This window comes from Notechis scutatus, chromosome 1 (genome assembly GCF_049901735.1).
Source record: "Notechis scutatus isolate UNSWTSFEM ecotype Mainland chromosome 1, rNotScu1.2, whole genome shotgun sequence".
Lineage (NCBI taxonomy): Eukaryota > Metazoa > Chordata > Lepidosauria > Squamata > Elapidae > Notechis > Notechis scutatus.
This window is the reverse complement of record NC_142009.1, coordinates 243306928-243334491: the sequence shown is the minus strand read 5'-3', so window position 1 is coordinate 243334491 and position 27564 is coordinate 243306928. Positions and strand designations below refer to the sequence as shown.

Below are 27564 nucleotides of genomic sequence, written 5' to 3'. Positions count from 1 at the left end.
GAGAGAGAGAGAGAGAGAGAGAGAGAGAGAGAAAGACCGAGACCAAAATGTTTATTCAGTAACCAATCGCTAATCAAATTTCCTCCCCGCCTAATTCTTTTATAACCAATCACACGGAGCGCGACAAACGGCGAAGAAAGACCTCCCCAGCTCCATGCCACAGAGGCTTCTGGGAATTGGAGTTTCAGTCTTTCCAAGATGTTCCACCGCGAACGTTTCCCCGCGTCTTAGCGAGAGAACTACAACTCCCGAGAGCTCTCGGTTGACCTGCGCCGCCGAATTGTTTCCCCCCCCTCCTCCTCCCGCTCTGTCTCTCGCGCTTGCGCTGTGCAAAAGCTTGCAAGAAGGCGAGAAGGAAGAGGCAGGGTTTGGCGGCAGGAGCTGCAGGAGCGGAAGGGCCGGGAAGCGGCCGTTCACAAGACGGTGGTCGGCCGTCGGGAAGATGAGCGCCACCAAGGAGTCCAAACCCGAGCACGGCCACGGCGTGAAGCGGCCGGCTTCCCCTGATGTGAATAAGGGCTGGGAGAAGTTGGGCGCTGCGGGGAGGGGAGTTGGAAGGCGGGGTGGGGGGTCAGGGCAGGAGGGACTCTTGGGCCGGCGGGGGAAGAAAAAGGGGTTCCCCTTCCCATCATCCCGTCTGGGTAGAAGGAAGAGGTGATGGCAGGGATGCCTTGGGTCACTTTTCCCGCTTATGTAGGAGAATTTGTTCCCCCCCTGCCATACGTTGGCTGGTTCGGGGAGTACCTCTGGCTTCAACCCGCCCTTCTGGCAGGAGTGAAGGACTACAACTCCCATACTGGGCGAAAGGGAGGGACTACCGTTTCCATGCGGTGCGGGCAGTTGTCAAGCGATGCATGTGGGTGAGAAGGTGGTTCAAGAAGGTGGCCCGTGTCTTGCACATTTGTGCCCGAAGGGAAGCCTCGTTTCTGCCAGGGAAATGAATTAAAGAGGTTTTTTTTTTTCCTGTTGATTGATTGAGATCCCCACCGCCACCCCTTTGGGCTTCTTAAGATAGTTTATTATCTATAATGATTAATCGGGGGATTGAAAAGCTCTTTGAGAATCAGGCATTCAGGAGCAAGGCCTTGGCATGATGCAAACGGCTTCTTCCCCCAGTGGGAAATAAGACTTGGGAGACGGCATTAAATCTTTGGAAAGGCAGAGTAAAAATATTTGTCCTTAAGTAGTAGTCCAAACAATACTTTGATGCAGTGTACCCAAAATAGAAAGGGGGGGGGGGCATGGTGGAAATGCATATTCACTTGCCAGAATGGGCTAGTATGCATATTGTGGAGGAGTTAAATATAGATTTTCAACAGAAAAATCTGAGATACAACATACAGAAGATTATTGCTATAGAATCCTATAGAAACGTGCTTTTCCAGACTTTGAGGAGCTTAGAAGTACCATCCCATTTATTAGTTAATGTGATGGCTACAAGTAGATTTTGGTATAAATGTGGATCCCGGAATAAGCTTCCTGTGCTGGATCTTGGAGATCTATAACCAAGAATGGTTTTTTTCTTACTAGAGGCTGAATATTTGTACATTATGGGCAATGCTACACTCTATGATTTTTATTTTCAGAATGCTTTCTAAGGCTACGGTATGCACTTTTGGAACGACTTTCAGCAGATAGGAACAAGATGTTTCTTCTTTTTGTAATGTCATATAGCAGCATTGTTGAAAGGGGAAGAGAATTGTTCCTGGCAAGGTTGAAAATAAGTGGCGTATTTCAATTAATTAAAACAGTGCTTTACATTTAATAATTTCATTAAGATGGGTTTGTCTTTATTTCGATAGAAGAGAATATTGGTAGCTTAGAATATTGGGCTCTTGGTATTCTCTGGTTATTTTCTTACAGATGTTTCATTATCTGGCTAAGTAGCATTACTCCCCCTCACACTATTCCTCCACTTTTGTAAAAAGGAAATTATCCATCTCTTGCATTATTTCCATATTTTGTGTTTGGAACTATAATATGTATTAGCCATTGGAAGGTATCAGCAGGAAATTGTTATCAGCAGGAAATTGTTACTACATAGCTTTGTTGATTTGAGCTCTAATGCTACCTACTAGAAGTGTATTATCCAGGATTGAAATATTTTCCTTGCAACCCATGACAGTATTTTTTTTTAAAAAAAACCTAGGGTTTATGGGAAGTAGATAGGCAAATATGGTGCAGCCATATGGAGCTTATTACATGTTTATAGCTGCAGTGAAAGTTATATTATAAATATACTATCTGTATGAACTAACTGGTTGATTTGTTTTTCTTTTAATGTGTCTAAGAACTATATTTTGTTTTTCAGCCAGGAGCTGGGAGCTGGGAGGCCGCTGACTTGGGTAATGAAGAAAGGAAACAAAAGTTCCTAAGGCTGATGGGTGCTGGAAAAGTAAGGTTTTAACTTTCATCCTAGCAGTATAATGATTATAGAAGGGATTTTTAGTGCACAACTTTCAAAGCAGATTTGCTTGGTTTTCTCTTTTTTTATAAGAATACAAGTTCTTAAAATATCACTATCTAATAAGTAAATTTTCAGAAGTATAAGTGAAATTTATTTCATAAATCTTTGTGTGTCAGAATCAAAATACCTGATGAAACAATTGTGGCAGAATGTAATGCTTTTTGCTTATGAATTAACGTTTACCTGTTTGGTGTTTTGTCTGATGTTTTGTGTAACTGTGTATGACCATGGAATCTTGCAATTATTTTTCTAAATGGAATTTTATTGCTGTCTCTATCAACTTTATGTGAATTAACTTTTCAGATCAGGGCCACTACATCTTCTCAATAATACAATTTTCATTCATCCTGATGTCATTGTAAAATACTCATACTTCTAACAACACAAGTAGTCATCTATGAACCATAACCAGCTAGTACAACTTAATTTTTTAAAGAGCATTAAGAAGTACTACTCTGGAGCTTTTTATTTAAACAAGAAAATTGGTTTCTAATATATACAGTTAATATGTACATTTATTTTTTTCAGTGAATATGGTTGAATGGAAAAAGGTTGGAGATATTAACTAATTGTATGGTGAAGTGAATGAATCTTATTGCACCCATTCATTGTTACAATTCACAGAGTTTCAATGCAATACCTATAACCTTGCTTACAATTCTATAGAATATTAGTAGTAGCACTAGTAAAAGCTCGTTTATGGAAGAAAACATACACTTTCAGCATGAAATTGACATGTTCTCCTACTCTTGTTTCCCAGCAATTAATATTTAAAGTGTATCTTGAGCCATGTTATCAGTATGACCTAAGACAAATGTTGTGGGAGGTGTAAGCCAAATCAGCTAGAAAATAATACATTTCCAACTTTGCTTTGGTGTTAGTTATCTATGGAGATTCTCAATCATCCAGGTCATGGTTATTGCAAAGGTGCTTTTTCAAAAAAGGCAACTGGACTTTCTTCTTCTTTTTCCTTTGAAAACATGTTGCTTCTCATCCAAGGACCTTTGTCAGTTATAACTGACTGGTGGGGACTAGTTTTCCCACCAGTCAGTCAGAAACTATGTAAATAAATTTCTTGGATGAGAAGTGAAACATTTTCAAAGAAAAAAGTGGGAAAGTTCACTTTCCTTTTTTAGAAAACCCTTTGGGTTCAGAGTTAATTGTTTTAATTGTTTTTCTTTTTAATTTTTGGTAAGGGTTGCTCATTTGAAACGAAAGTGGATGTAAATAATTTTCAAAAGGAATTTGTGGAAGTACAATGAAATTGATTTTCTTTAAAAAAAAAACCTGAAGAATATTTGGCTTGTCTTTCAGTTTATTATCTTTGCTGCAAACAGCATGTTAAATGGTTTTTTGTTGTTCCTTTAGCAGAATGATTTTAATTGCTTATTCAATGTGTTATGCCATTCCTCAAATACAAACCGTGGAAATTGTGGTGCAAAATAAGAACATAAGTAGTTGCCCTGCTGGATTGGATCACTGGCCCGTCTAGTCTATCAGTCTCTAATGTTGGTTATCCAAGTGCATAAGAAAATCCACTAGTCTCTCATCAGACAACCTTCAGAGACCATTACACTGCCATAATTTCCCCATAATTTCCATCAATTGGTCCAACTCTTTTTTGAAGCCAGCCAAACTGATAACAGCACCACATTTCAAGGTGGTCACAAAAATCTAAAGCTGAGTTGTAATTTGAGTATGATTTGGTTGGTTAATGGCATGTAAGTCTCCCTAGGGTTGCCTGATACTTATTTGAAACATAACATGTTTAATATTGTCAAATAATGCTTTGGGGAAAATGGTCTGCAACCTTGAAAGCCCATGCCATAATAAATCAGTCTTTAATAGAAAAATAGAATCATTGTGTGAGAATAATCTATGTTTTCTTCAAGAAAGAACACACTGGACGCCTTGTTATTGGAGATCATCGATCAACTTCTCATTTTAGAACAGGTCAGTTTAACCAAAGTTTTGAAGGGGAATAAGTGTCCATATATTTGACACTTATACAAAGGTGTTTTCTAGGAAACTTTACCTTTCTGATTGATTTACCCATATGCCATATAGATTTGATATTTCTCATGTTCAAAGCCATCTTTTTGGCCACTAACTGCTAGTGGCTCTCCGCCATTCTTCTGAAGTGCTATGTGTAAGTAGTGCTATAAATAGTCTGTGACTATCATGATGCTGTTTGTGCAAAAAGCATCAGAAAGTTCTGTTTATGGGTAGCGTTCTAGTTTTGTCCTCAAACAATATTATTTATTACTGTTTCATTCAATACATTATTATCTGTCCCCCAAGTTAAAACAGTTAAAAACCTAGACAAAAGAGCCTCCACTAAAAACAGCCATTGTTGGCCCAAGAACCAAGAAAAACACAGAGTTATTTCTGAGCAGTTCCTATATTGATCCTCACCTGTAGACAGAAATTTCACTATTGATATACCCTGGGAATAGCAATGGAGGAGCCTTCTTAACTCTCTTCTTCCCAGGCAAACTTTTTATGCTTAATTGCTTTTTGCACTCTGGAATTCAGCTTCTCCCTGAGAATCCAGATTACATTTCACCACACATTAAACCACAGCACATCAGATCCCTCACACACATACATTTAATCCCGGGCCTGGGACCAAAGCTCAGGTTTAAGGGCTTATTGAAACGTCAGGTGAGTGGCGATCATCCATATATCTGGGCAGATGCTGTTTCAGCATCCAGATAAATTATCTTCCTAGGTCCTACAAAATGGAAACCTTTAATAGAACTGTTGTGTACCCATTCTGCACTGAGTGGACAGAAACAATGGGAGAGAAGTAACCCTGTGCCATTAGAAATGAACTCTTCTTGTGCGTTGGATAAAATCTAATTCTCCTCCTTTTTTGTTGAAATTTAGGATTTGTTATTTGACTGTATGGTAATCAACATATGTAACTCTATAGGGGAAGAAGATAAGAAAATGAATGATGAGCTGGAGACTCAGTTTCAGCAGAGTATGGATAGCACCATGTCAGGAAGGAACCGGCGGCATTGTGGGCTTGGTTTCAGTGAGGTAATCTTCCTTTGGCTGAGACAGAGGCTCAAGAGTCTTTCTTTGCTGTATTTCACTCTGTACAGTACATGTATTATGTAATTCACTTTGAATTGGCTAGTGGTTAAATGGGGCAAACTTTCACAAATCTCATTCTTTGTCACATTACATAGATAGCAAATATCATCCCTCATAGCCAACATGGCTTTCCACCCGTAGGTAGTAATATTAGGCTTCTTTTGCTATAACTTAAAAAGAATACTGCACTAGTAAGTGATTAAAGTTAAATACCTGTGATATATCAACCAGGCTCCTATTTCTGCATGTATTGATCTTGTAAACAACCCACAAAAGAAAGGCATCTGAAAAGCAAAACAAGCTCATAGAAATTTTTCTCTCTCTGCATCCAAATATTTTCTTTAGTTGGAGGAGGACAAAGAAGCAGCACCAGAGGAGACGCGAGATTCCTCGGGGTCAGAAAGTTCAGAAGACTCCGAAAGTGATTCTGACTCTGAGCAAGACGAAGTTGCCGAAGACCCACCGTCGGCTGAAAAAAACAGCAACTCCGAGGACCCGCAAGCCAAGAAAGATGCAAAAAGCAGCTATAAAATGATGTTTGTTAAATCCAGCGGCACTTAGCTGCCGAGTGTAGGCAGAGTGAGCCTTCTGGTTACAGTGCAAAGTCTTGGACTGCTTACGGCACAGATCTTCTTCCCTTGGTGGTTTTAATAAGGCCTTTTAGAGAAAAGAGGAGGGTTTGCATTTGCAGCACCACACCAAGAACCTATTTTTCTCAGCATGACTGCCCATTTTGTTTTGTAAGATACGAAAATAAAATTTGAGTGGGGGATGTACTTAGTTCTCAACCTGCCTTTAGATTCTTTCTCTCTCTCTTCATATTCCATGAAGGCTATTGAATTTTTCTTAAGTTTGTTAAATGACTTATTGAAATGGTATTTAATGTCCTTAACAGGTGCTTTATTTTTTTAAAGCAATTTTTGCTGGGGTTTTGGATGGTATAATTATTAAAAAGAAAGAATGGGAGCTTCTTTTGTCCTGCTTATCATCCAAGATAAACCGTATTGTAAGATATGTGCTGCATTACATTTTGCAACACTATATATCTGTTGGATGCACGTGTGTGAATGAACCGATTTCAAAATTATGTCAAGACAAGGAATGGCAGAACAGTCTTTTAATGAAGAGAGGAATCTCTTCGAGAGGCATTATGGGTAAATTGTGTTATGCCTATACAGACACTCTAGATAGATCTTAAAAAATTAACAAAAGAAATTTGATTTTCTTTTCACTCTTGAAAAGAAAATCTTAAGTATTATAAGTTACCCCAGTTTTCTCAGAATTCATTAATTAGTAAATTCATTGAAATCAATTGAGTTTAATATGGTTTATCCAAATAAACCATAACAAACCATATGTATTAAAGTATGTGCCTGTGTTTGTGTGTATTGGTTTGAGTACAATAATTTCCTCCAAACTGGTGCTTTTCAAATATTGTGGGGCTGTTATATATGTAGAAGACATTTGGTTCAAGAAGCTAGGCTACAGCATTTGTGCTCCTTTTACTATGATTTACGTAGTAAATATATTTTTGCATAATAGTTCTAGTTGACTCAATATTTTATATAGTTTGCTAGTTCTCATTACCAGTCAATCATAAATTCACTGTCCTGCTTAAAATACAATTAGATAATGTGAGGGTTTCAATTAGTGGAAAAGTATGTTATGGTATAGTCACAAATTTGTATTTGACGCAAAAAGAACCCCTAATTTATTGCTCACTTAATGCTTAATTATATTCTCTGCTAATGTAGGTATTCTGTCCATCTTGTCTCTCATAATGCTCTTCCGTAGCATCAACAGCCCTTCCAAGATTTGCTTTCCAATTTTCATGGTACAGGAAACACACCTGTATTTGGTTTCTGTGTTAAGATCTAAGTTGTACAGGCTACGCTTTAGAAAGAATTGAAAGGAGAAGTAATTGGCAGCTTGTGGTCAGAGGGAGTGAACAGGGAGGGCAAATGGGGACAGGATAGTTTTTGAGGGAGAGGGTGTAAATCTGATCAAGAGGGAATAAGAATTGTGACTAATGGAATGACATTATATACTTCCTGTGGCTGCACTGGGCACATAACCAGAGCCAGCAAAAGGAGGTCAAGATGTAAGAACTAGTCTCAGGTTGCTGATATAATCTTAACTCCAACTGCAGGTTTAGACTGCTGCACCTTGACAGAAGAAGCTGAGGTGTTTCTTCCCTTTACATTGGAAAAATGGGAGTAAAACCCCAAGCCTTGCTGCCTCTGTTTGCAAATGGATAGATTCGCTCATTTGAGATTAGAGGACTTGCTGGCATTCTTGTGATATTACTTTAATATGCTTCCTACGAAATTCCATGAACTGCTTAAGAGGCTTATTCTTTGAAATTGTCATTCCTAGTCAAGGTTTGCTAAAGAAAATGCTGACTGAAGTAGAGCTTTGTCAAGAAGTGAAAAGGGGAAGAGCAAACTGACAAAACATCAAGGCAAACCTATTACTGACAGGGAATATGAACTCATACAATACTGGCCATCTTTTTTGTTATGTAGTTCCTAAAGAGAAAAAAATTAAATGTTACTAATAATTGGTATGAAAGAAGACCAGTGAGGGTTACTGGCTGTTGCATAGTAAAGTACAAGTGTCTTGACTATTAGACATAACTTGTGAGTTTGTACTCTGTACAATGAGCTCCCAACTCTGTTCTCTTCAGGATAGTTGCAAGTAGCAGGTTATGATAATTTAATCCAAAGTCCAGAATGTCAACTGCTTTCAGGCAAAATAAAAGTTTTAGGGAAAGAGGGTATGTTGAGGATGAATCAAATGGAGGCAAAGATCTTTTAGCTGCGATCTTTAGAAATGCTGAAAAAAATAGTGACATGCATAGATTTTATGGTGATTTGGCTACCTGGAGCAAAGATTGCAATTTTCCCACAACAAAAGATGTCATGAATAGGCAGATTTTCTTGAGGCAATTGGAACAACTAAATAAACAAGGATAATGAAAAGTTATTTTTAGCATATCTTGAGAAACTGCAGAATTCAAAAGCCAAAAAGTCTTGGTGGCTTCCAACTGAATATTTTAGTAAAAAGTTACCTCTGCAAAAACACGTGAAAGTAGCCAGCACAATACCAAATTTTAAAAGCAGTCATTAGACAGAAAATTTCAGGCAGGTATTCTTACTTTCTGTTCTGTGTGGATTTGTAGAAAGAATTTTTAAAAAGGTCTATGGAACAATAAACCTTGCTGAAAGAAAATCACTCTGGATTCTGCAAGGGTAAATCCTTCCCACCAGTCTTCTAGAATGTTTTGTTAATTAGAAAAAATAGAATAGGGATAAATACTGGTATTAAGTTTTCTCAGTGAAAGGAAATTCAAAATAAAGTCTTCAAGAATCCAAAATTACAGGTCCCAGTAATTTTTAAGTTACTGATCATGATACAGGGTAAGCAGGTAGCTAGGCAAGTTTATGGATTATATCAAATTATTCAGGATAGTGAAAACTCAATGGTCAACCAAACAGAAACCCTGCAGTTCATTTCATGTGGGTGTAAAATAATGCACACTGGGACAAATTAACTTTATTATTTGGGGGTCATGATGACTAGCTTAATGGTTGTGTTTGGGAGCTACCAAAAGCAAGTTTCATGTTAGCGATCGTTAAGAAAAGGATTGAAAATAAACTCACCAATAAAGTATGCCTACCTTACTGTACATTAGAGTTCTGGAATACTGTACAGTTCTGGTGACAATGTTTGGGGGAAAAAACTACAACTGCAAAAAGGAGCAAAGGAGAACAAAATATTTATCAAACATTGACCTTTTGAGACTAAACTAGAACAGAATAAAAAGAGGGGACATGATCAAGATATGTAAAACCCTGCAGTCATGAGGGTCATTGAAACTAGTACCGTAATGAAACTAGTACCGTAAGAAGGAGAATACATCACATAAAACGTAAGTATCCTGTTGCATTTATTACACTGACGTGTGATGATGATCACTAATCTGAAAGGCTCTGAAATGGAGAAATTCATAGAGGACAAGATGAGTGAAGACTATTGGTCCCCGAGTCACCAATTTATTTCTGAATAAATAACACTGTCAGGAGACCAATGAATGGGGGAGATGTCCTGTTCTGTCATCTGGTTGTCAGAATCCCAGAAACATTTGGGCTGATGAGAAATAAAATGCTGGGTTAGTATGGGACTTGACCTTCAAAGTACTTAATATTCTCAGCCTAAAATTGCACTGCCTAAAAGTGTGATTTAATAGGACATGCCATTTTAACATGATGGCATTCAGATCTGGGAACTTATCTGCCCAAGAAAGTGTGCAAGGATCTGTAAAGCAAGTTTCTTTCTTTTTTTTTTTTTTGTAAAGCAAGTTTCAATGAATGTTTAGGTGTGGTTGCTTTTTCATTGATAAACCAAGGTTTAAAATTAAAGAACACATTTTTTATAAATTATGCTGCTGCTTTGTGTAGTCTTAGCTGGCCATCCTTAAAAAATGAGCTATGCTTTCAATTTTAAATTGTACTTCAGAAAATTATTAGGAGCCACCTGATTAGCAGTGCTAGTCAGTATGTTGCAATACTTAAGATGACGAAGTTGCAGGATTGAAAATAAAGAAAAAACTACAATAATAGTAAAAAACCTTACAGATAAACAGAAATGAATTGATAAAGAAAATAGACCTTCAGATAGTAAAGAAACTGAAATATTTAGGAATCTACTTAACAGCAAGATGTGCAACAATTAAAGATGATAACTACACAAAGTTTATGCAACAAATTAAGTTGGAGTTGGAGAAATGGAAGAATTTACAACTGTCAATGATAGGGAGAATAGCTACCATAAAAATGAATATATTACTAAATTACCAATTTTTTATTTCAAACAATACCGATAAAACTAGAGAAAAAGTATTTTGAATAATTAAATAAAACAATTTTGAAATATATTTGGCAAGGGAACAAAGCAAGAATGAAAATGTTACAGGGTCTAAAGGCAATGGGGGTTTGGGGCTACTGGATTGGGAGCTATATTATCAGGAATCTCTACTTACATGCGTAAAAGAATGGATAAATTTGAGGTATAAAAGATTACTGTTATTGGAGGGACATGATCTTCAATTAGGGTGGCATGCTTTTTAATTGTATGGAAGGAGTACTGCATACAGATATTTTCAAAGTCATGTGAGGAATGCTTTACTTTTAGTATGGGAAAAAATTAAATCACAAAACTATAGGAAAATACCAGTCTGGCTTTCTACAATGGAAGCATTGATACATCCAAATCTTATTAACTTCAAAAAAATTCTAAATGAGAATGGGGAACTTAAAACTAGACAGGAATTACAAAATCAAAGGGTGGACTTAACTTGGTGACCACACTTGCAAAAACAATCAAGGCGGAGCCATATTTTAATGCATTTCAGTTAGTCACTCTGTCTCAGCCCAAACTACCTCATAGGATTGCTGTGAGGATAAACAGGCAGTGGGAGCATTATGAACATAATCTTGAAAAAGTGAGAGTTAGATCAACTAAATAAAATCACCTTCAAGGCAACTCAAGGGAGCCTAGATGAAGACTGGTTTCTTCATTAAGATGGAAAAAATGGTAAATATAGCTGCTGAAGGTACTGCATTTCATACTGTGGAAGGAACACCAAAGAATTCAACCAATTGGAAATAATTGAAACCCTAAACTTAATTCTGATTAAGATATGAATGCAAACATTCCATAAGTTGGCTTCCATAGGTATTCCATAGATGAAAACTGCTTGGATGCCTGATCCAACATTTGTCATTTTAGCAATACGACAAATGTTCTCTTTGAATAATCCTGCTTGGAGTGTCCTGCTTCAGGAAAGGAGTCATAAGGTGAGGAAGGAAGGAAGGAAGGAAGGAAGGAAGGAAGGAAGGAAGGAAGGAAGGAAGGAAGGAAGGAAAATATTTTCACAGAAATAATTATCAGGGAGATCAGGCGCCCAATTTTTTCCTTCCAAAATTATTTTCATGTATTGTTAGGGCTGTGCTTTAATATAATAGAACAGTCACATGTGTCCTGTCCAGCTATGGTATGAAATGCCACAATATGCCTAGACTTTTCAAGATTCTTAATAAAAGAGAAAATATCAGTTAAAAAGAATAAAATAAAAGGAGTCTAATAGCCAGGGGAAAACATGTTTTGCTCCACTGCACTATGGGGAAAAACCCTTCTATGGCCTCAGAAAATAGGATCTCATCAGGTGTTTCTAAGAAAGGAGGCTCAAAGTTTCTTTCAGAAAGCCCAATTTTTAGGGCAGCATCAAAGGCCACAGGTCCTTCTCAGGCTATGGTTAGGGAATTCACATCAAAGATCATGTGCATGCTAGTTCTCATGTCAAGGAGGGCTGCTGGTGGAAATCTCTTGTGGATTCACCACAGTTCCCTGAAGAGATTAAATTATGCACTGAAGCTGCCTCTATAACATGGAGACAAAGAGAATCAATGCCCCGGCTGGGTTTCTTAATCAAAGCTTGGCATCTTTATTCGCTTTGAGGCCTTATGAAGCATTGGGAGAAACATAGCAAGCAAGTGCCTCAGCAAAGATGGAGGGGACAGGAGATGTGTTTGATTTGAAGAAAGTAATCTCCTTTTATCAGACTTTCACCTGAAACGTCAAGCCTTTGCACATGGCATCTGAAAAGGAGCCACATCCTTCACCACAAGGTTGTTGGTACTGAAGAAGATTGATAATCATGATGAAGACAAACGGGCCTGGAACTAAAGCAGCCAAACCGTTTAGAAACAATATTCTGCTTTCCTCATTTCATGACAGCCTTGTGAGAAAAGATTCATTACTAAAAATAATATAGAGGCAGTAAAGTCTGCTCTTCAAGTTAGTTGATGGGATTTTTTTAAAAAAATGGCAGAGTGTGAGAAAGAAGTTATGACATTCCTTTTATCACTTGTTTTATTATTTCTTAAGAAACTAGGAGAAGTTTAGGCTTCTGTGGCCAATGTATGATAAGAAAGTAAATGAACATACCAAAATACTTGCACTGTACACATATACCAGCAATGAAATAGTGTACCACAGGCTGGTTTCAATGACAGTCTTGATAATTACCAGTTATATCATTCAGGTTTTAATCTTTTTGTACATGTTCCCCCCTCCATCAAACATTTGCGGTTGTTGCATTTTCTGTTTTGTCTTGCATCTTTGCAAAGCCTGCTTTTGTTTCTAGGTGGCATCTGGAATTAGGTGGTCAGAGAATGGCAGCATTCACACACAGCACTAAGTTATAATATAGTTATATTTATTTTTTCAGATTCTAAAGCCACCCACTGGTGGACTCTTGCCAGTGTACAACGGGTATGGAACTGTAAAAAATGAAGTACTACAAAACAAAAAGCTGAGACAAAACAAAATCAGATCTATTATACTGTTGGTTGTAATTAGCATGACCACATACCAGTCTAATTCCAAACCAGATCTGAAGTTTCTTTCTATATTGCGGTTAGGACAATATGAATATTGAGGGATACTACTAAGTTAGTTCTTCATATTTCTCAAATCTATAAAGTACACCATGTAAAAATATGTTTATGGAGCATATTTTAAAAAATCAAATATTCAGTGCAATGAAAACCAAAATAAACCAAATATAACTGCAATAAAACAGAGGAGCTCAAACGTTTTCAGCCAGTTTCAAATATCAAAATTTAAAAGTAAAATGACTGAGCAAAATAAAGAATAATTTGCAATGAATATAGCATTGGCAACGATGTGTTCTCCCATTTTTATATAGATTTACATCTCAGATTACCTCATTCAGCTGCTTCAGATGTTAAAAAGCATAAAAGAGAAATAGATCCTTGTGGGGTTTTGTCAACAAATATAACAGTGTAAAGTCATGATTCCCAAATGGTTTTGTAACCAACTTTGGTGAATAAAAATATTGTGTTACCTTTTCTTGTCTTACTCAAGTCTCCATGGGTGATTGTATTAAAGGCAACTGAGAAATGAAGATGAACAAGAGGGATTTCATTTAGCAAAGAAAGTTTTTTTATCAGAATGGCCAAGGTTGTCTTCATTAAAATTCTGACCCACCTCCCCAATGTCAAATCTTTTTCTTAAACTGTCTTAAACATCTTCTGATTAAATATGTTGATTTAAAAAATAGCATCTCCTTTGACTCAGGATCTATTTCTGGTGACTTTGTCCCCCAAGGCAGTGTTCTAGGACCAACTCTCTTCATACTCTACATAAATGACCTCTGTGATCATATTAAGAGCAATTGCGTTCTTTTCGCTGATGATGTAAAGCTGTTCAATACCACAGACAATACTGCTACCCTACAAAAAGATCTTGACTATGTATCAGAATGGTCAAACAAATGGCAACTTCAAATCTCAACAAATAAATGCTCTGTCTTACATATTGGCAAAAAAATCAGAAAATAAAATACAAGCTGAATAGTCAAGATCTTGTTGATGACCCAAGCTCTGTAAAGGACCTTGGAATACTCACCTCTAATGATCTAAGTGCTAGAGCCCACTGCAACTACATAGCCAAAAAGGCATTAAGAGTTGTTAACCTAATCCTACGTAGCTTTTTCTCTGGTAATATCACACTACTAACCAGAGCATACAAAACATTTGCTAGACCAATACTCGAATACAGTTCATCAGTCTGGAACCCACATTACATATCTGATATTAGCACAATTGAGAAAGTCCAGAAATATTTCACAAGAAGAGTTCTCCACTCCTCTATTCGTTGTAGAATACCTTATGCCACCAGACTTGAAATTCTAGAACTAGAAAACCTTGAATTACGCCGTCTTCGGTCTGATTTAAGCATGGTATATAAAATCATACATTGCAATGTCCTACCTGTCAATGAATACTTCAGCTTCAACCATAACAACACAAGAGCACACAATAGATACAAACTCAAGGTTAACCGCACCAAACTTGATTGCAGGAAATACGACTTCAGCAATAGAGTGGTCAATGTCTGGAATACTCTACCCGACTCTGTAGTTTCTTCCCAAACCCCAAAAACTTTAACCTTAGACTGTCTACTATTGACCTCACCCCTTTCCTAAGAGGTCTGTAGGGGGCGTGCATAAGCGCACCAACGTGCCTACCGTCCCTGTCCTATTGTTTCTCTTATTCTTCTTTTATTTTTCTTATATGTACCCATTTCATGTATTCACAACTATGTATACACTTATACTTATTATCTTGTAAACAATTGGCAAATCAAATAAATAAAAAATAAAATAAAATAAATATCTGTCTTTTTCTTGACAAGAATACGTAAGTGGTTTCCCTTTCCCTTTCTTTGTCTCTGTCTCTCCCTCTCTCTCATAAAGAATAGTGTTGGGGATAAAAACATAGATTCCAATACTAGTAATTTCACTATAGTTTGAAATATTATAGTATAGTTCTCCATATTTAACATGAATTAAACTGAGATAATAGATTCTCTCTGTAGTATATAGCATTCTAATTGTTACAAAGGTTTGAAAAATGTTTAAAAACTTTAAAGCTTCCCTATAAACATTGAAATCCAAGCCAAATACTCTCATTATTAAATCTAATATACATGACACCAAAAGCATAGCTTTCTAGATATGACAAACTTTCCAGCAATTTGAAGTTTTTATAAGTGTTTACATATACTATATTTCAGTATTTTAGAAATGTTTTACCACACATTCTCATATCTTTATCTCTATTTATCTTATCTATCATCTATCATCTATCTCTATCATCTATCTATCTATCTATCTATCTATCTATCTATCTATCTATCTATCTATCTATCATCTATCTATCTATCTATTTCTATTTTTTTCTTTCTCCTTCCTTCCTTCCTTCCTTCCTTCCTTCCTTCCTTCGCTCTCTCTCTCTCCTGGGTGTAAGCAATTTCCAGATAAATCTATATATGACTTGCAGGGTGAGAGTTGTTTTCTGTTAACAGAATAATCTATTTACTCATATTCCATTTCTCCATACAAGAATTTTGTCTCAAAATTATCTGAACTGATATTTAAAGACACCATTAATTGAAATGCCAATTAAAATAGGAAAGCAAGAGTTTGTTTTTTAAAATTCGATTTATGATTAGATCTTAGATACTTCAGAAGTTAAACATATTTTGCTGGTAGAATCGGTGTCTCCACCTATATATTCATGTGGTTGTGATGCAACACAATGGTTTACAGTACTTTAACAAGTTTCAGATGTGCAGATGTGATCTCTTTTATTAGTAATAGCTGAACTCTGGAGTCCTGGAAGCATGCTTTAGTGAAGAATCACAATGCAGTTCAGTGAATACATTTCTTAGGTACTTTCTAAATAATTGTTCTGAAGCCCCACACTAATGCCGCATAGACTAGAACAAAGTTCTCTCTCAAAGCATTATTTGACATTTTTATTTATTCCATGGGTCAAAAGGTTTCCTTCACTTCCCCAGATCATGATTCTACTGTAATGCCTTCATTTCCCCTTCTTCTCAGACTTACCTGTAGTTTAAAACATTCAAAGTGTGGCTTGAACACAGAATACCTCAACAGGCTGTATTAAAAATGCCCTTTAAAAATCCCAAAGCTTTGAACTAAAAGAAATACCTCAAGAAGTTTTCATAGAAAGTTCACTGCAGTTGGTTCAATTCAGCCAGACTTAGATGCACCTTTTCAAATAATAGGGGGGGGGGGGAGTGTAAAAAAGAGGTCAGGCCCAATCAATAGACTTGTTCAAACAGAATTCCAGTCGCTGTGATGTATGTACATTTTGTGCTTTTCCTTTGTAAAGAAAGGTTACTTTAGCTAGTAGCAGTAAAAGTCTTCGTCTTTTGAACGCACCTTAGCAATAGCAAGATTGATCAGGCAAAATCACATCACAATATTTTTGTGTCTTTTCTGTGCTTCTGATAACTCTGTAACACACACACACACATCATTTGCAAATACTTTAAAAGAAGACGGATAGAAATCAAGGAGAGTGAAGCCTCAAAAACATGCTTTCCTGATCTCTGAAGCTGTGCTTCTCTTGCAAGCGTGACAACATTAATTCACAGAGTTGGAGAAAACCTTTTCTATTAGCTGTTGTTTATTCTGAAACTATGTAAATGCAGTTCAGTTTTTAAAAAATCTTTGTTGGGGCAGAAAGCTGCACTAGCACAGGGGTAAGTAGTTTGCCATAATCAGTCTGATAATGATTAAAGTTGTAAATTAAAGAATTCTCAGTCCCAAAGTGAGCGTAAACAGTACAGGTCGTCTTGACTTATGACCATAATTGGGACTTGAAGCTGCTGTCACTAAACAACCTGGTTGTTAAGCGAGTTGCACCTGATTTTGCAATGTTTTTGCTGCGGTGGTTCAGCGAATCACACAAGCATGAAGCAAATCACATGATTAAGTGAATCCAGCTTGCCCCGTTGGTTTTGTTTGTTAAAACACCCTGAGAAGGTTGCAATTGGTGATCACGTGACCCCAGGATGAGGCAACCATGATAACATGAGGATTGCCAAGCATCCAAATTTTGATCATGTAACTGTGGGGACATTGCAATGTTCATAAGTGTGAGAACTGGTCCTAAGTCACTTTTTTAAACATTGTGTCAGCACTTTTTTCATAATTTTGAAAGGTCCTAGGTAGCAGCAGATATTTCTCTTTCTGGACACAATGAGTAAATATCAGCTGCAAACTCTGCATTGGCGACAGGAAGGCAACACTCAACTCCATTCAGTTGCCCCGACTCCACCCCAATGCAAAGGATTATAAGGTCATTAAAAGACAAAAAATAATAATTAAGCAAAAAAACAAGGACTGCCTATATATATAAAATAACGGGATTGGAAGGGACCTTTGAGGTCTTCTAGCTCTCCCTTGCTCAGGCAGGAAACCCTATAAATAAAATAAAAATAAAGTAAAATATACTTCATTGTTGCTTATAAATGGGAATAAGCAGCAATACATTCACAGTGCTCCTTAATCTGAACCCAAGTTATATGCAGATAGGAAAACACTGCCTGCAAATTGGGAAACTCAGATTGGAAATGGAAGTGAACATTTACCAGAAAATTTTTGCTGGAAGAGCGCAATTTAAAATTAATGAGATAAATAAAACAAAATAGTGACAGTGCTGAGATATGTTTCTGAATCTTGTGGACCTTTTCCTAACCCAAGAGATAAACTGATGTTTGCAAAGCCCTTACAAATTAAGCAAAAGCTATTTCCAATCCATATTTCATGAAGAAGTTTTAATATATACTGTAACATCACCATTGTCATTAAGAAGCACAACGTCTGGTAAGGAATCAGTGGCCCGCTGAATGGTTTGGCCAAGGAACTCAGCAACTTACTTGAGTTCTATGCTAGGGATACAAAAGACATGCAGTCCTGTGGGATGAAGGCAGAGAAAAACTGTGATGTAGTTCAATCTGACAGTAAAAAACAAATCCAAATTCAATTGTAGCCAAAATTTGAAGAACAAATGTCAAAAGTCCAAAGGCACATCAAATATAATGTTAATAGTTTAATATGTACATATATATTGCCTCCAAATTGTTACATTTCATTTAAATTAATAATTTCTTGAAAAACATTTTAATAAAGAAAATAAAAATAAAAGAATATCATTTTGACAAAATGTTACATGCTTGACATTGGCAGTATTCAATTAAAATAGATTGCATTTTCTAAATACATTTATCAAGAATAGTTTCTAAATATAGCCAAAATAGAATACAAGTTCAAAAAAATAATTTTCAACTCATTTACTATTTGATAAAAGACACAGTCAGGTAGAAATTGTATCTCTTAATGACAGAAAGGAAAACAAAAAACTAGTGTTTTTCTTTATGTAATTCTTCTTTAGTTGCTAGAATAAATATGCCCAATTACATATTGTTGACCAACTTTAAGGAAACAATTAGCAATGCAGTGTTAGATTTCAACAAACACAATTAATATAAGGGAAAAGTTAACATAATCATTTTTATGAATTTTTTGAGAGTCAATTTTGCTGTAAGAAAAAGTATGTTATCATTTTGGATAGGTGGAGAAATTTGTCTAAACACAGAAAACAATAATTGACTTTTACAAATGTAAAATGAGATGATGCTACTTCATTCCGATCTTGGTTTAAATTAAATTAGCCTGTTCTTCACATGGAGCTGTATGTGCTTCTCAAGGTATTGAGTATTAATGTTTTAGTGTTTATTCGTGGATGTTTTAATTTTCCACATCTGTTTTAATAATTTCATTCTAATCTGAAACAAATAAGTGGGCATCACTTCTACAAATAAATACATAAAAAGTATGGACTGTAATACGGAAAGGGTTTCATTCTTCTAGAAAGATTTCTTCATTGAACAGTAGCTGCAAGGCAACATCACAAAGAGATTTTTAAAGTACCTCAAACTCTCAAAATTAGTTTGCTATGTAGTGTGCGCCTGTTCAAAGAACAAACATCAAATAAAGGACAAGATGTAGTTCTCTGCAAATCTTAGTTTGGAAAGCCAGCATGGAGGCTTTTTTTTCACACATGAACTCCTCTTATATTACATTCTCTCTACATTGATATAAATCATCAAAATGTAAGTACATCATTAATAGCCATGCTTATAAGGATGTATAGAAAATCATGAATACAGACTCTTTGCTACCTGTGAAATTCTGTTCTCCATATACAATGTGTTTTTAACAGTAAATTTTAGGAATTTCCTTTAAGTTTGTGCATTGTGGGGTGTCAAACTCACATAGTCACGGTGGCATCATGTGATATATTGCAACTTTCCCTCCCTTCACTATACTGGGCATGCACGTGGCCAGCGCGTGACACATCCGGACCACAGGCCGCAAGTTTGACAGCCCTGTACTAAACCATGCAGTAACCAGCTGAAAACTACAGGTTTTATCCTTTATGTAAAAGATTTTGCAACTTTAGTTGCATCTCTATAACAGCTATCAGTATGAATGCCTCAATAATTTACACTGGGATTTTCTAATAAAAATAGACTAAGGCTTATATGTAGGGATAGTAATGTTATAAGCCAATTTTAAGGAAACAATTTCTATTATACATGGGCACCCCGTGGCTTCTAGAAAACTACACTACTCTTGTGGTGAACAGCCATATTTCTCTCTGCACCAATTCACTAATTTCAATCCACATCCCATATCACACAGACTGTGTTGAGCCACGAAAAAATAATCCTTTTATGACCTATTGTGCAATCTTCACCAGGATTGGTATGTAGGGGTGAAATTAATTTTCATTCCAAAACTGACCCTGTTAACAGCAAGGAAATATTCGAAGATTTGGCAGCTGTTTTTGCCATCTCCCTTATGCCAGAATTATTGCAATGGAGGAATGGAAGAGTTTAAAACATCTTCATATCCCTACAGTTGCCCTCGTAAAGCTGCTCTTTGCCTGCTGATATTACTGGCAGGGACACAGCACCTCAGATCACAGTTGGGGAGCAGGATCAAATCTCTTTTCCCCTGTAAGAGTGAGATATATATGGGAGAAGGTGCCCTGACATTTAATGCAGGTCTGAAGAGTCTTCCAGAGGCCAATCTGGTCTCCAAACTAAATGTGAGACCGCCTTGGCTTAAATCCATATTTACTTTACTCTGGATGATTAGGATTATAGAATTGGTATAAAAAGAGAGCACTGGCTGTAGTACACTGAACTCACTTCTGCAGTAGTATGAACAAGATACTGCACAGCTGTCAGCTCACATTTTTAATATAGCACACAAGCCTTCAAGTTAAAAGAAAAAACAATCAGCTTTTATTAGCTTTTTTGTCTAAGAAGAGAAATCTTATACTTAATATTTTAATTGTCTGGGCCAAGAGCTAAATCAACACAGCAAATTATAAATAGTTGACAATAAGTCATTTTTACTGCTTTTGAAAATACAGATATTAAGAAAATAAATATTTGAGTAAAATGATATATTAATAATTGTATCAGTTATTTTAAATATTTTGCTTTAAAGTGGGTGAGCTGAGCCCGTTGTGGAGGCAGGACCTTTTGGATAGAATACTTCCTAGTGGGATCGAAAATGAACAGCTTCCTGCTGAATATGCAGACAGATGTACAACAGCAAGTCTTTTTTATATAAAAAAACAGTTTAGATTTTGTGCATAACATATGCCTTCTCTGTGACAAATGTGGGGAATGTATGCATATGTATCTTAGTGCTGGAGGAGAAATTGCATGAGAATTGCATTTACATTGGGATTGGGACTGGACTGAGCCGAGTCCATTTCATTGCCTAAACTCAAAGATGATATTTAAAAAATGGATTTCTTTTTACAACAGGTGGACAGGGTTGCTAGATTGGTGATGTTGTGTAGGACAGAGGTTTATAATGATTCTCAATTATAAAAGGCTATATAATTTATTCAAATGGGTCCATCTTTTGCATATTTTTGTATTTGTATGAAATCTGGAATTATTAAAATGTTGATTACTTTCAAATAAAATTACACCTGATTATGGTCACAAAACCATTATCCACTTTAACATATCTATCTATCTATCTATCTATCTATCTATCTATCTATCTATCTATCTATCTATCTATCTAGAGGGATAATGGTTTTCAAAATTTTCCTTTCTAAATACAAAATATCCAAAGAATATAATGATGCATCTTCATAGCATGCATCTAATCTTTTAAATATATGCAGCCCTTTTTCAACAACAAATCTAATACATACTTTGTTTCTAAAAACAATATTGTCATTTAGTGTAGCACATTAAATCTTTAAAATCAGTGAATATCAGCAGAACCTGCATAGGCTTGAATTATGGCCATTGCACATATTTTACATTGGTGTTTTTCAGTCTTGGCAACTTTACGACGGGTGAACTTCAACTCCCAGAATGCCCCCACCAGAATGGGGTCAGGAATTATGGGAGTTTAAGTCCATCTTCTTAAAGTTACCAAGGTTGAGAAACACACTGTTTTATATATAGTATGTTGAAAATACTGTTAATTTATCTGGGTTTTTTATTTTCCTTATACAAAGTTGTTTTCTTTTTTGTTGTACAAACGTTCTCTATACTTATTTATAAAAGGTGTTCAAATAAGAATAATTATGAGAGAAGGCTAGCCTGGGGGTGCCTCTTCCTTCTTTCTGGTTGCATTTGTTCATTAGGCGATTGTTACTGGCACATTCCAGGAATCACTGCTCAGTTACTGCTTTGGCTAGCATAAAGAAAAACACAATGCAATTAGATATCGATGAAGCAATTTTACTAAAAAGCATAAATTTCCCGATTGCTGTTAATAGCTAATTATTATTGCACATAGGTAATTTTGGACTAGGAATAGGAACGGCTTATGATGGGTAGGTAGATTAGATCAACATATCACTCAGCGATAAAGCATATTGCGCTTTTCTTCAGCTTTTTATATACCTGATATATTACAGAGATTTCTCAGAAAACCCAGGAAACAAAATAACATTGTTTTGGTAACCGGTCTTAATCAAAAAAGAAATCTCCCAAGCATGTGCAATTCACTCAATTCTACCATAGCGCTGTATTGAATAAAATTCAATATGCAATAAAATTCAGTATGTATCTGATATTCTAATGTGAAACACATGCCTTCAGAAAAAACCTAGAACAGAAAATAAGCATAATTTTCTTTTCAAAAAAGGCAATATATTTTTAAGAAAGAATAACTCTATGAAACTATATACAAACTTGATTTATTGCCAGGGCAAGCCACCAAAACTATGGCAGGATTTGTTTCTGTGATAATGATTGCCATAACTATTCTTCAATTTATCACCTAGCATTAGGAAAATGAAGGCTCTTTTTATTTCTGCTACCAATAATAATATGTATTTTATAATGTAACATTTATTTTACATATTTAATATTTATTCGGATGTTATTTCATATTTTAGGATTTTCCAGTTTCCATGAGACATGGCTTGCGGCAATTCCCATTTTCATGGTGTAATCTTCAATATGCGGTGCTGCTATTACAAAACCACCTGTACACGTTTCATCTTAAAATAGCATCATAGTGATAAGGAAGTCAAAACAACTTGCAGTCTCATAACAGTTCTTGACAATTTCTGCAAATACCTTGTAAGAATTTTTACTTTTCTTAACTGAAGGAGTAAAGATTCTCCAGATCACTAAAGTTTGCATGCAGTTATTATTACATTTACAGAGAGCTCCAACATCAGCAAAGCATATCATGAATGGCAAATATAGGTAGCAAGAGCAGTTAGTTCTTACTTTCAAGGTGTTTAGACAAATGTGTAGTGAAATCCATTGCTTAAAGGGAGTGGCTGAGGTACAGAAGGTGAGTGTGCTTTAGTTGGGTAAATCAACTGAGGAGCTAGAAGGGATCATACAAAGGAATTAGGCACCACAATTGCTCTTTGTGTTTTTCCTCTTTCACACACACACACACACACACACAGATATACACAGCTTAATGGGCTTGAATACAAGATAACAGGGCCAGCCATTGGTATGAATTGTAATACTGTTTGCAAATCCATATGTGCTTTCTATACCAAGAAAATTTAGTTCTACAATATGAAAAAAATCACCGAGTCATTTTTATTTTATTATTTTATTTGTTGTGCCTTCCTCAAAAAGGAAGAAAGAACTATACTTTCCAATTCATCAGAGTGTGGCCGAGTGCCAACAAGCACGCTGGAAAACTGTGTAAACCGAGGTTCTATTAAAGCATATTGTGAGATTGTAGAATTTCTTGAGAATCTGTATATTGTGGTGATCCAAGCCAGCTTCAACCTAACAACCATACAAACTTGCTGGGTGATTTTGAGCCAATAATTGTCTCTTGGCCTGATTTACTTCAAGAGTTGTTATAGCTTTAAAGGAAAGGTGGGATGTAAATCTAATGAATAAACAAATTTATATGTTCACTTTCACTAAGACATTTTGTTCTACCAAGATTTCTTGATTGACTTTCTACTTATCTGCATCAAAAGATGTATATCTTAGTGGAAATAATTCTAGCAAAAGTATAGAACCTGATTTTCTTAAAAATGGGCTAGAATCTGCCATGGGTATTTTGAAGTGCTGACTTACTTTTTGAGAAGGCTTTTATAATAACCAATTTGTGATATAATATTTTTTTAAAAATCAAAAGAATCAGAGAGCATTTGCTGACATCACAAAATAAATGTAGATGTGATTTTGTACTGTAGCTCAACAATAGAATTGAAAATGAAATTGAAATCAATTAATAAAATAGAAAATTAACTCGGCAGGCAATAGATAATACTGGCCCTGCTATATACAATGAAAATATCATGCTGTATTAGTAACATGTTGAAATATTAAAGTATAAAGGAAGCACCATTTAGCAAGAACAACTTCATCTGCTATTTCTGTATATACTGTTAGTTTCCAAGAAGATTTAAAAAAACATTAGCTGAAACCCATCAAGCTTTAGGAAGATTAAGTGAGTAAATTTTCAAAAATAATTTTCCAAGTCCAATTTTAAATCTTGGAAAAGTACAATCAGTCAAAATTCACTGTTTTAATTTTTATCTGTTTTGCAGCATTTTGATGGAAAAGCCTGAACATGTGAACAGAAAAAAAAGATGAGGTATTATAGAAAGATAAAACGAAGGCCTCAGTGCAAACCCCACCCCTAAAATAACAATCATCCAATGCCATGTTGATTCTTTTGGAAACAGCCTCACCAAAGGCATAAGGCTCCTTCACTGAGCCAAGGATTTCCTTCAGTATGAAGACAATCCACTAGCACAACAGTTCACAGAGCACTAAGAGGAACATATTGTTGACTAATTTTCCATCTTCAAACTTCCACCAAATATTTTGGAATCTTTATTATGTTGATGACTGCAAATCTTTCTAAACTTTGGGCATGAATAATGTCCATTTAATCTTAATGTGTGATGTAGCGGGCTATACATTGCCTTAGCAGATGAAGATTTGCTGTAGAAATTTTTTTGTGTCGCATCTCTTTCCTACTCAAGTAGGATGAAACTATACTCAGCACTGAATACTGGTTAATACAATGCATGGTTCAAATCCAGTGGTTCAGCTCCGTAATGAAAATTATCCAGTTAGGACACCTAAATAACATAAAAAGTTATGGTCTTAATGCCCCAATACATACAGTAGCCCAGAAGAAAGGTGTAAATGCACGTTATGTAGCAGTGTAACAAAAACAATGCATTGTCACAGCCACTGCTTTATAAATAGAGCAGTACCTGCTACCTCTTTGCTCCGCTGAGAGGCTTCAGAAGCCAGTGCGTATGATATGGTAATGATGCGTTCTTGCTCATGTAGCTGTGAATCTAAATTTGAAGAGATGTATTTGTCCTGAAATGGAGGCTGTAGGTTGTGCACACTAGGGTAAACATAAAAAGAAAAGAAAAGAAATAAAAATGTGCTGCCGTACTTTCCAATACATGTTCAACATGGAAATAAAAAGATTTCAGGATTATCCTGAAATTATGAATCTAGGGATTATAATAACTTTTTACAAGTTATTTATATAATTGGTGTATTGCCAATTATTGGTAATACAATACCAATTATTAATACTCAGAGTATTAAAAATACAGAGAAGCTAATAGAAAAATAACAAAATCAACAAATGGGAGTTAATTTAGCCTAGTACAGGGCTGTCAAACTCTTGGCGCGTGTGCCAGATACATCATGTGCTGGCCACGCCCACACCTGGTTTAGCGAAGGGGGGAAAGTCCCAATTTGTCACGTGACGCCGCCTTGATGACATGAGTTTGACACCCCTGGCCTAGCAGTTAAGTTGCTGGCCTAGAAACCAGGGGACTGGGAATTCTAGTCCTGCCTTAGGAATGAAAGCCAGCTGGGTGAATTTGAGCTAATAATTCTCTCTTAGGCTAGCCTGCCTCATAGGGTTGTTCTTGTAGAAGAAATAGGAGAAGGGAGGAAGGAAGGAAGAAGCAAGAAACAAGCAAGATTTATTGTTCCAGTAGCCTCTTCCTACAAGATGTACTGAAGCAATAAAGTTGGTTATATGTACATAAAATGGCTTTTCATGTTTCCTGATATATTATCATCTAGCTCTATACCTGTGCTTCACTACGAAACTATCAGATCGGACTTAGTTTTTGGGCAGGAAAATAAGGGGGGGGGGAAATGTGCCTCTGCCTACCAGCATCCATCAGTATTCATCTGGCTAGCGTCCAGTCAGTGTGTGAGAGTTGAGGGCTGTTTGGAAACTGAAACAGTATTTGCTGTGTGAGCAAGAAGGAGACAGCAAGGATCCTGGGCGTGGCTTAGCTCAACTGTTCTGTACTAAAGCTGCTTAGTGCTCTGAAACTAAAACTGAAACTCCTCTCCTCTGCTTGTGTTTTGCATTTGGACCAGATTTCTTTTCAGGTGGGGAGGGGGAGTAGAGCTCCTTAGCATTAGAGCATGTTAATAATAATATATGAAATACTAATGCTCTGATGGTCATTTTGAAAAATCCTTTCTTAGTGAGCACCTAGAAGCCAAGAGGAACATACGTGCCAAATTTCAAGTTTGTAGGCTTTACAGTTCTGGAGATTTTTGTGATGATGTGTGAGTGGTATTTCACTTTTATATATATAGATAAAAAGAAGAATCATGCACAAAGCCTTACCTTGATCTGGTAAGAATATGCTTAATTTTTTCTGCCTTACGATGTCTTGCTTCCAATTCTTCAGGAGTGAGGGGGTCTTCAGGATCCATCTCAATGTACCGTTCTGGAATGGCAACCTTGTCTGGCTTTGACAACTGGGGAGATGGTTTTTTAATAATAATAATAATAATAATAATAATAATAATAATAATAATAATAATAATAATAATAATAATAATAATAATAATAATAATAATAATAATAATAATAATAATAATAATAATAATAAATGTTTACTATACTACATACAAAACATTAAAAAAATTATGTGCAAATACACAAAAGGAACAAAAAGAATATACAGACAGATTTGTCTGATGCCTTCTTTTTATCACAATTAGGGTAATTTTCTAAAAGGAATGTACAAACAATACTAATGAGAAAAATCTCAGGGAAATGCTTCCGTATAGTTGCTATATAATGAGACTTTGAGAAGTCAACTTAAGAAGAAGAAGAATTTCTCTCTTGTTATCAAGAAACCTTTTCAGGTTCTTTTTTAATCTTCAGGAGTTCAACTTCAGATATAGATAAAAATTCCAAACCCAAGCTGGCATTTCTAGAATTAATGAAGTCGTTTTATTTGTTAGTTTGTCTTAATCTGGCCATTTACACTGTTTTTTAAATCTTTCAGTAAAATAAAATATTCTTCTTTTGGGCCACAAGATGGCTCTGTAGGTTTCAAAATACTTTGTTAAGGAGGAAAAAGGAAACTCTCAAAATCTAATGCTATTCTGCATTTGGTGATTTCCTTCCTTCAACTTCTAAGATTTTCAGCATTTTGCAACGGTGCAGCATAAAACAAACATGGAACAAGAAATAATAATCAAAATAATCAGGATTCAATCTTAAATCTGATTGACTCCTACACAAATTATGTGATGGTATTTTCTCAAAATAACATTTAAAACCCTCGAGAAAAGCTCCCGTAGTAAAGGTGTTTCATACTGAAGAAATATTCTTTTCATTTTTTTCATTTTCATCATTTCAGGGGAGGAGGAAAACTACAAGCAACTTATATAAAATTTATATAAAACTACAAGCAACAACCAGGAATATACAGGTGAAACTTGAAAAATTAGAATAGCATGCAAAAGTTCATTTATTTCAGTAATGCAACTTAAAAAGTGAAATTAATATATGAGATAGACTCATTACATGCAAAGCAAGATAGTTCAAGCCGTGATGTGTCATCATTGAGATGATTATGGCTTACAGCTCATGAAAACCCCAAATCCACAATCTCAGAAAATTAGAATATTACATGCAATCAATAAAACAAGGATTGTACATAGAACAATATCGGACCTCTGAAAAGTATAAGCATGCA

At 35.8% G+C, this 27564-nt stretch overlaps 2 protein-coding genes across 2 annotated transcripts in view; one reads left to right on the top strand and one right to left on the bottom strand.

Annotated features, from left to right (window-relative positions):
* Positions 1-300: 300 nt before the first annotated feature.
* On the top strand, positions 301-6946 carry C1H11orf58 (chromosome 1 C11orf58 homolog). Its single transcript, XM_026668335.2, has 5 exons — positions 301-508; positions 2312-2395; positions 4360-4420; positions 5403-5512; positions 5915-6946. The coding sequence occupies exons 1-5, from the start codon at positions 443-445 to the stop codon at positions 6128-6130; spliced, it is 537 nt and encodes a 178-aa protein (XP_026524120.1). The 5' UTR covers positions 301-442; the 3' UTR covers positions 6131-6946.
* An 11451-nt stretch (positions 6947-18397) lies between these two features.
* PLEKHA7 (pleckstrin homology domain containing A7) overlaps positions 18398-27564 on the bottom strand; it is a 133790-nt gene continuing 124623 nt past the window's right edge. The window contains 4 exon segments of the mRNA XM_026668327.2: positions 18398-21770; positions 22820-22922; positions 24799-24938; positions 26199-26332. Coding sequence (XP_026524112.2) covers positions 22831-22922; positions 24799-24938; positions 26199-26332 — 366 coding nt within the window. The 3' untranslated portion in view covers positions 18398-21770; positions 22820-22830.

Bases quoted from the DNA above. Each gene is read 5' to 3' on its own strand.
- C1H11orf58 (XM_026668335.2), top strand. From the start codon at position 443: ATGAGCGCCACCAAGGAGTCCAAACCCGAGCACGGCCACGGCGTGAAG. The intron at 509-2,311 runs GTGAATAAGGGC...TTTGTTTTTCAG, and splicing joins AGCGGCCGGCTTCCCCTGAT to CCAGGAGCTGGGAGCTGGGA. The intron at 2,396-4,359 runs GTAAGGTTTTAA...GTTTTCTTCAAG, and splicing joins GGCTGATGGGTGCTGGAAAA to AAAGAACACACTGGACGCCT.